Raw genomic sequence first — 10,721 nt, forward strand, 5'->3', positions numbered from 1 at the left:
CCATCATTTCCCTTGATATGTGGCCCGAACACTTATGCCACAACATGGATGAATTTTCATTCACTCGTTTTCTCTTTTTATTTACCAAGTGGTTTACATGAAAGGATAAAAGAGATTGTGCATAAGTGGGATCTAAATTCAATGAATAAAGATTACCATATAAAGTACCAAAACCAATCATATGAGAATTGTGAAATAAAGAGGCTCTATTATTTCCAAACTTAAATTCATAACCACAGGAATCAAGTTATGAAACAGAAATTAGGTTTCTAGTAAAAATAGGAACATAAGCTGTGTTTACTAAATCTAAAATGAAACCAGAGTCTAAAATTAGACAGAGGGTGCCAATAGCCTCAGCGTCCACTTCTATTCCATTCCCAACCGTAATGGTTCGTTCTCCTTTATTTAGTTTCTGACTTGTAAGGTATCCCTGCATGGAATTTGTTATGTGAATACTTGCACCAGTGTCAATCCACCAAGAATTTGGTGGAACATCTACCAAAAAGAATTCATAAGACACAAAGCATTGAGTGTTACCTTTCTTGTCCAACCAACTTTTAAAACCTGGACAGTCCTTTCTTATGTGACCTTTCTTTCGACAGAAATGGCATCGAATCTTATTTTCTTCATTAGCCTTTTGAGTTTCATTATTTGCATTCTTCTTCTTCTTACTTTTGCCTTTTTTGAAAATCTTTTTGGTTGGACCCAAGGTGGTAAGATGAGCCATATCAGGCTTTTCAGCTTTAAGCCTCTCTTCTTCTTGAACACACATGGCAATTAACTCGCTCATTTTTCACTTATCTTTTTGCGTATTATAATTGATCTTGAAAGGACCAAATTGCATAGGAAGAGAAGTCATAATGAAATGAACAAGAAAACCTTTAGAAATTTCCATTTCCATGTCCAGTTCCTTTAATTGAGAGGCCATGTCATTCATCTTTAAGATATGTTCACGAACACCACTTAAACCATCATATTTCATTGTCATCATTTTAATCATGAGAGTACTAGCAAGGGATTTGGAAGTTCCAATGAATTGTTCTTCAATAGATTTCATATAGCTCACTGCACTTTCAGAAATAGGGATTACTCCTTGAATTGCAAGTGTAATTGAGCCTTTCATAATCATTAGACTAAAGCGATTAGAGCGTTCCCATTTTTCATATAAAGTCATGCGTTCCTTAGAACTTGTATCATTAGGCTTTGTAGGAGTTGGCTCTCTTAATGCATAGTCTAAATCCATAATTCCCAAAACAATTCCAATTTGTTCCTTCCATTTCTTAAAATTAGTTCCACTCAAAGCTTCAATACAAGACAAGGAACTATTGATTGTAGTAGGATTCAATGTTGTAAACACATAATATCCATTACATAATATAATCAAGAAAACTACTTTTCACATGTCATAAAAATAACACCACAAGTTAAATATATCTAACTAGAAAACATAATTAGTTAGATACCAAATCAAGTTATCCTTCTGTTGGGCCGAACAACAATATATTTTAGCAATTTATAAAAGTAAATGAGATGACTAATAAAAATAAACATAAAATAAAATAAAATAATCATTAAGACCGTAACGAGTTTATCATCGTTGGGCAGAAAAACTCAATGTCTCTTATTTTATTTTATTTACTAAAGCACGTGAGAAGTTTATCACCGTTGGGCAGAAAAACTTATTGCTATATTTATTATACTAATCATCTCGGTTGTTCAAACATACATAGTGTTGAACCTCCGTTGGGCTGATTAACAATGTTTTAACTCATAAGGTGTGTAACAAAACATTATAAGTGCATAAGACATTATCTTAATTATCACTTGTTCAATAATTTTCAATTTTTATTTCAATATCAATAGAATAAAAGATTGGCCAAAAATAAAAATAAAATTGGACAAGTGTAAATCAAGGTTATGCACTTATTACACAAAATATCATCATAAAATGAAATTCATACTTATACGTTTCATGCATCAGAATTGAGAACCAGGCTCTGATACCATTTGATAGAAAACTTTGTGGAACATAAATTAAAAACCATTAAGGATTCAATTATATACATGAAAACTATATAAATTTCTACTATATAAAATAAGTCTATACATACCTTGATCCATGATAGTATGAAAACCTCTTTTGAGAAAAAAAAACCTTGAATAGAAGACCTTGATCTTCAAGTTCTTTATTTGTCTACGATCTTCAAACCACTTCTCTTTCTCTCTCTCTCTCTCTCTAGGCGATGGGAGCCTTCTTGTGGTGACAACTTGAGTTTTTTTGATGGAGAGTGTGGTTTGGGACCTTATATTGTTTATACTAGTATTCTTCCCATCAAAGAATCCATTCATTCAATGAACTTCATTAAATAGTTTAATGTATCTTTTACATTCATGATACATAATGCATCTTCTATATTAATGAATTCATTAGCTAGATTAATGTGTCTTCTACATCCATAATAGATACATAATGCATCTCTAAGATTCATTCATAATGAATCTATCACATTCAATGCATTAACATTATCTCCATTAGTCTTCTATACATTATGTACATATAGGTGCATTCATCAATGATTAGTCACCATCTAATTGATGTACGTGTATCTTACTTAATGAGATGAATCTAGTATATTCATGTATAAACCACATTAAGCCATATTTAGGAAAAATTCTTACATAAATTACTGAATACAAGACGCTGCTCCACTCTGTGATTGCAAAGTTTTAGCTTTGAAATAAAAAAAAGGAGCCTAAAGTTTTAGCTTTGAGATAAAATAAAAATAAGTTTAATGATTCCAACAATTTCAAATAAAAAAAATAAAAAAATACTTAAGGGACAATTTCAAAAAAAAAAAAAAAAGGAGCCTAAAGTTTTAGCTTTGAAATAAAATAAAAATAAGTTTTTAATTTTATCAATTTAAACTTTAATGTTTTGATTTGTTTCCTATATAAACCATTCACCTATTTTTTGTTAAGTAAAATCGAAGAAAAAAAAATATTAGTCATTTAACTCAACACAGGTATACGTAAAATGTCTAAAATACCCTTTTCATTAAGTTTAATGATTCAAATATTCATTTTCCCTTCGATTTTACTTAACAAAATAGACAAATTGTTTAGATTAAAAATAATTCTAAAGTTAAGGTTTAAATTGATAAAATTCAAAATTTATTTTGTTATAATATTCAAACATTAGAGTGTTTTTTTTTTTTTTTTCTGCAATACTTAATGTATGGACTTACAAATTGAGGTAATAAAATTCAAGGAAATTACAAATTAGTGAAATTAACTTAAATTAATTACTTTGACTTTTATAAAAGGGCATTCAGGCCATAAGTTTGGGGCAATAGCCACATGGTCTATTTTTTTGGAGCCAAAAAGACAAAACAATTTGAAAGCCTATATTACTCCTATCTATTTGTCCATCTGTCCACATCACTTATATGTCAACTTTGTTCACCTATCTATCCATCTGTCATTCTCCTATTTGTTCACGTGCCATTCATGTATTTGTTCACATATCTCCTGTATGTCCATCTAGTTTGTCTACATGTCCATATCAACACTATTACCAGTCACCGTCATTGGCCACTGTTAACGGATTTTCTGGCTCCAGCGGTGGTTCGATATTGATCTAGTGGCAGTGGGTTAAAAATGAATATATATATACATATATATTTAAGCAATGTATTGTTCTTACCAATCCTTTTCATTAATCATGTCTTTATTTCCTTAAAAGATCAAATTTTTAACCTAATGCCTTATCCTTCCATAAAAATGAACTTATCACCAATAAACCCTTTATGAAAATGCAAGTAGAATTGTATATTGTGCATACTGAATACTGCACTAGATGATTGTGGATCTGAGCGCCGCACTTGGTTAGACTATCCAGGGATTGAGGCCCTGCAACAAGGAGCACCGTCTAAGCTGCCCGGCCGGGGTTGGCCGGATAACCCCTCCGGTGTGGGAATCAGTAATCGGAGAAGAAGAAAGGTGCTCTCTAAGTGTAGAGAGTTATGTTTCGGTGAGTAAGGTTAGGCTTAGATTAGTTACCTTCAATGTGAAGTCAATGTGGTTTATGTAGAACCCCTTGCTTGTTGCCCAAGATGGTTTCATGGAGTTTTGGTGTTGTCAAGTTTGCTTTAGCATTGCTCTAGGTTGGGGACCATCTGGTAGTTGACGTAGGGTGTATATACACATTTTAGTCATGCTGATAACAAACCACATTCCCTGGTTAACCATTTCCGTGATTCTAGGTGTAGGGGACCAGCTGAGGTGGCAACGTACACATGCATGTGATCACAGCTTCCACATTTCTCTGGTGTGTTCCTCTAGCTCGGTACCGTCATGCCTCGGCTAGGTCCTCTATGAGATTGCTTGTAGAGATGGGCTGGCTCAGTGGGATATCTTTGTATGGGCTTGGCCCATTTTGGGGATTTGGTTCTGCAGCTCGGTCCAACCCAACATCATTGTTGGACTGACCTTTCCACTACGGGTTAGGCCCAAATTTTTCTTTCCCTTTTTCCATAAAACTCTCTGGTTGCTCCATGTAAATTTCTTCTTCAAAATCACCATGAACAAATGTGGTCTTCACATCAAGTTGCTCAACTTCAAGGTTTATACTTGTGACCATGCCAAGTACAACCCGAATAGAAGACATCTTCATAACCAGCGAGAAAATTTCATCAAAGTCAATACATTTCTTTTGCCCAAAACCTTTCACAACAAGACGTGCTTTGTACCTCAAATTCTTGCCATCATTCTTTAATTTGAAAACCCAGTTATTTTTCAAAATTTTCCACCCCTTAGGCAACTTCACTAAATCATAAGTGTGATTTTCAAGTATGGAATTCATCACCTCTTCCATGGCCTTTTTCCAATCATCTTTCTTTACATGCTCAATTGCTTCTTGGTAGCTCTCGGGTTCCCCTTGATCGGAAATCAACACAAATTCACTGGGAGGATACTTTCTTAAAGGTTGTTAGTCCCTTGTAGATTTCCTTAACACGAGTTGTGGTGACGGTTCTTGAGTTGGAGGCTCTTCCTCAATTTCCGGCTCAAGTTCATTAGGATTAGCATCATGCTCTACATCTTCAATAGGTGGCTGCACATCTCTCCCATTTTCATCATCCACCGAAGATAAAGGAGATGGATCCATGTCAATGAGATCACTACTTTTTGGCTTCGGTTGATCACCTTTGCCAAAATCTTCAATTGTTTGGTCTTCAAGAAACACAACATTACGGCTTCAAATGACTTTCTTGTCGACTGGATCCCACAATCTATAACCAAATTCATCACGCCCATAGCCAAGAAAAATACATTGTCTTGACTTACTATCAAGCTTGGACCTTTCATCTTTTGGAATGTGAACAAAAGCCCGACAACCAAATACTCTCAAGTGCTCATAAGACACATCTTTGCCGGTCCAAACTCTTTCAAGAACATCACCATTCAAAGGATAGGAATGAGACAAATTGATCGTGTCAATCACTGTCCTCATTGCCTCACCCCAAAAGGATCTTGGCAATTTAGCATGTGAAAGCAAACACCTTGTTCTTTCCACAATGGTGCGGTTCATCCTCTCGGAAACACCATTTTGTTGAGGAGTCTTCTTAACTATCTTTTGGTACCGAATACCTTGGCTACGACAATACTCATCAGATGGCCCAATGTATTCACCATCATTGTCTGTTCGGATGCACTTCAATTTCTGCCCTGTTCCTCTTTCAACCATGACCTGAAAATGCTTAAATACATCTAGATGGTGTTGATCTTTAGTTTTTAGTATAAAAGCCCAAACTTTCCTTGAATAATCATCAATGAAAGTAACAAAATAAAGTGCACCACTATGTGTTCTAACTTTCAAAGGACCACAAACATCTGAATAAATCAACTCTAAAACATTTTCTTTTCTAGAAGCAACATTTTTAAGAAAAGAAACTCTATGTTGTTTACCCACCAAACAATGAACACAAGTTTTAAGATGTGTACCTATTAAACCAGGTAGAAGCTCTTTCTTGAACAAAACTTGTAACTCATTTTCACTCATATGGCCAAGTCGCCTATGCTACAATTCAGTATAAGTATCATCTTCAAGTGCATTAATAACACCTTTACAAATTTTTCCTTGCATCGAATAAAGTGTAGGAGTCTTCTTGCATTTAGCCACCACCAAAGAACCCTTTGTGAGCTTTCATATTCCATCACCAAATTTGTTGTTGAAGCCCTCATCATCTAGCGTCCCGGTAGAGATCAAATTGAGGCGAATGTCAGGAACATGCTTCACATCTTTAAGCAACAACTTGTAGCCCAAATTTGTTTCTAAGCAAACATCACCCATGCCAATAATCTTAGACAAACCTTCATTACCTATTCGAACAGAACCATAATCTCCTTTGGTGTAGGTAGTAAAGAAATCAACTCGAGAAGTCATATGAAAAGAAACACCAGAATTAATCATCCATTTGCTCTCTTGGCCCACAAAATTGATACAATCGTCTTCACAAACGACTATGAGATCATCGTTAGTAACCGCCGTTGTGTCTTCTTACTTCTTATCCACACTTTGGTCATGTCTTTTCTCCATGTTCTTGAGCTTTCGGCATTCCCGCTTCATGTGCCCTTTCTCATGGCAATAATAGCACTCAATGTCTTTCTTTGAAAAAGAACCATTTCTTGATTTGTCATGGCTTTGATCACGACCATGAGGAGTCTTACTCATCCCCCTTGTTTTGCTTCAGCCTCTCACAACAAATGCCTCCGAATGAGAAGAACCCGCTAATTTTCTTCTAGTTTCTTCATTCAACAAACTACTTGTGACTTGGCTTATTGTGACAACTCCATCGGGCGCCAAATTACTAACTGTCACAACCAAAGTCTCCCAACTTTCAGGCAAAGAACTAAGTAGCATCAAAGCCTGCAACTCATCATCAAACACAATTTTTATAGAAGCAAGTTGATTAACAATATTCTTTATTTCATTCAAATATTCTGGAATAGGGCTTTCCTCTTTATATTTTAAATTAACCAACTTACGAAATAAAAAAACTTTATTTGTGGTTGATTTCCTGTCATAAAGGCCTTCTAATTTTTTCCATAAATCATGTGCTGATGTTTGAGTAGCAACATGATGAAACACACCGTCATCAATCCATTGACGGATAACACCAATGTCTTTTCAACTAAACCTCTACCATTCAACATTTTGCATACCCTCAGGTTTGCCACTATCACCCTCAATGGGCCCATACCAATCTTTACAAAATAATAGGTTCTCCATTTTAGTTTTCCAAGTTACCCAATTGCTTCCATTGAAACTAGACATGCGACCCACATTCCCCTCCATTGATTTACATAAATAAATAAACCCAAATAAGCCGTAAGCTCTGATACCAATTGTTAGGGAAAATATATGATTCCCCACAAGTAAATCAATCAATGGGAATAAAAAATAATATGGAAAAATTAAATCAATAACGACACATTAATTTTACGTGATTCCCTCAATGTGAGGTATGTCCACGGGATCGAAATTCGCTTTCACTATCAACCAAAGAGTTTCCAAACGATTACAAACGAGACACGAATGGTCTCACAAACTACCCTTAGATGAATTTCAAATAATCACAAATAAATAAGAGGAAAGATCTCACCAAATAGACAAACAAAAAACCTTCAAACTAGAGTTGAAGAAGACCAAAAATAATAACCCAGATTAGCTTTGAATCAAAGACTATAGCAGCATCAAATCATGCACAAAGAAACCCACCAAATTTGTCCAAAACCTGCTGCTCCTCCACAGAAGCCAAATTCACCGAATTGTTCACAAAGTTGTTGTTGCTCTATCTCATGGGACAAACAAAGACAACATATATATATATGTTGTTGAATCTTGGGCTTTTTTCAAAACCCTACCTATTATCATTGGGCTTTCAAAAGTCAGATATAATACATTAAAAATATATTATAACCAACACCAAACCAAACTAAATATTTTAATAAATCAATTAGGTCTCATACTCTAATAAGGAGATATACCCAACAAAAATGATACAATTTCAAAAACTTTAAAGGTAAAATTGAATTATTAGAAGTAGAGTTGTAATTGAAAATTGATACAAAGTATAAGGGTAAAAATAAAATTTTATCTTTTAAGCAATCAAAAGGATAATTGAAGGTATGATGATACAATCAAAAAATAATTAAAATGAATGAAAAAAATAAATAAATAAATAAACACAGCAAACTAATGATGTAAATATATATATTAAGCATATTCAAGTAATCACCACAACTGTACAATCCAATAATAAATAAATAAATATGTGACATGAAGTTTTTTGAACATAGACCTTTAGGTTTCTTTTTGAAATAAAGACGGGTAGTGACGACAGCAGTATCAGCAGTAGCGATGAAAACAGTGAGAGTTGCAACAACTATAACATCATGCAATATGTCATCAGGAAGGGGGAACAATGTTCCTCGTAATTCCAGATTTGAAAACCAGTTTTCCATCCTCCACTTCATACAAAACCAGACCAACATCAAATTTTAAATAGTTACTATAACTTAAAGCAGTTACACTTACAATAAGTTAAAAGTAGTTGCACATCTTTTTTATACCATACCATACCATTCCTGACCCTTATGCTTTGCTTCTTTTCCTCATCTTTCTTTATTCTTCTTCTTCTTTTTATTATTTATTTTTGTGGGCATGGATCAGATTTGCAAGGAAAGGATCGGCCAAAATTTCGTAACTCCTACTTTTGGCAATTTTAAAATAAAATGGAGAATTACACAAAAATGGAGGTGGAAGGGCTACAATTGAGAGAGTTGTGCTCATATCAGATCTTTGACGTGCACCATATACAAATCTACTTGCAAGGGTTTATTGGTGATAAGTCGATTTTTAATGGAGGATATGGCATTAGATTTAAAAATTGATCTTTTATGAAAATAAAGACATGATTAACGAAAACGTTTGGTAAGAACAATATATTATTTTAAAATTTTCTTTTTTGTTTTCATTTTTAACCCACTATCACTAGATCACTATCGAACCACCGTCGAAGCCGGAAAAGTCATTAACAGTGGCCGACAACGGTGACTAGTAATAGTGTTAATATGGACATGTAGATAAACTAGATGGACAAATAGGAGATACGTGAACAAATAGGAGAATGACATAAGGATAGATATGTGGACAAAGTTGACATATAAGTGATATAGTTTTTCAAATTGTTTTGTCTTTTTAGCTCCAAAAAAATAGACCATGTGGCTATGGCCCCAAACTTATGGCCTGAATGCCCTTTTATAAAAGTTATAATTAATTTAAGTTAATTTCACTAATTTGTAATTTCCTTAAATTTTATTACCGCAATTTGTAAGTCCATACATTAAGTATTGCGGGAAAAAAAAAAAGGGGGTTTGAATATTGTAACAAAATAATTTTTGAATTTTGAATTTTATCAATTTAAACCTTAACTTTAGCATTATTTTTAATCTCACCTATTTGGTTATTTTGTTAAGTAAAATCGAAAGGAAAATGAATATTTGAGTCATTAAACTTAATGAAAATGGTACTTTAGACATTTTACATATACTTACATTGAGTTTAACGACTACATTTTTTTTTCATCTATTTTTCTTGACAAAAGTAGGTGAATGTTTATATAGAAAACAAATCAAAATATTAGAGTTTAAATTGACAAAATTAAAAACTTATTTTTATTTTATTTCAAAGCTAAAACTTTAGGCTTTTTTTTTTTTTTTTGTAATTGTCCCTTTAAGTATTTTTCAGAATATTTGGCAAAGGCTTTTTACTTGGTGTGTTGGCCTGGGCTGAACATACAAGCCCAGGACCAATGGGCTTGGCCTAGGTAGTTGGGCGGGTTAGCTAATAGGCCTTAATTTGAGCTTTTTCAAACCTTTTTTCCCCTCCCCCTCCTTTTTTGCTATTTTTTAATGCATGCAAAAGTTTAGTAGAATACAAAATAACTTTATAAATTGGCATATAACAAGAAGAAAGCCATAGTTGCAAGTTCAGTACACATCTTTTCTTATTTAAAAATTTGCAAGTTACATACACATCTTTTATTAATTTATACATACATATATCACATTCCTGCTTCTTACACTTTGCTTGCTTTGGTCATCTTTTTGTGTGTGCGCCATGGAATGGATTAGCAATGAGCATAGGGCATTTTTGGCCATGTTTGTTTGGCTGACTCATTGAGGGTATTGAATTGTTAGTAAGGCCACCTCATTTATGGTTTATTTGATAATCCTTAGGAGTATTAGTCCAATGGGATTGTCTATGATGTATGGCAGTGGACTTAGGTTTTTCTGAGAAAGTATGGAATTGGAAAAACAATCCAAGGCTTAGTGTGTGAAATGTCTATTTTGCCCTTCAACTATTGTCTTAAACATCTCATTTAAGAGCATTTATGGCAAAACAAGCAACAATTATATTCAAGGTATTAATAATTCGGTAATATACAAACAAACGCTATTTGTCTTACATTTCCAATCTAATACCACCACACTATTAATCTCCTTACTCAATCTCACCGTATTAATAATACCATCTAACTAATCTGCCAACCAAACATGGCCTTTGTGTGTGTATGTGTGTGTGTCGTGGAATGGACGGGACTAGGATTTCACCACCATATAGGGGTCAAAAGATAATTAATATTTTTTTACCATATAAA

General features: G+C 33.7%; 1 protein-coding gene across 1 annotated transcript; it reads right to left on the reverse strand.

Moving 5' to 3' along the window:
- Positions 1-793: 793 nt before the first annotated feature.
- On the reverse strand, positions 794-8,523 carry LOC145818883 (uncharacterized). Its single transcript, XM_082912925.1, has 2 exons — positions 8,361-8,523; positions 794-1,302 (listed from the first exon to the last, which is right to left on the reverse strand). The coding sequence occupies exons 1-2, from the start codon at positions 8,521-8,523 to the stop codon at positions 794-796; spliced, it is 672 nt and encodes a 223-aa protein (XP_082769051.1).
- Between the last annotated feature and the right edge of the window lie 2,198 nt (positions 8,524-10,721).

Source organism: Camellia sinensis, chromosome 2 (assembly GCF_055761805.1).
Source record: "Camellia sinensis isolate YWXY chromosome 2, ASM5576180v1, whole genome shotgun sequence".
Classification (NCBI taxonomy): Eukaryota; Viridiplantae; Streptophyta; class Magnoliopsida; order Ericales; family Theaceae; genus Camellia; species Camellia sinensis.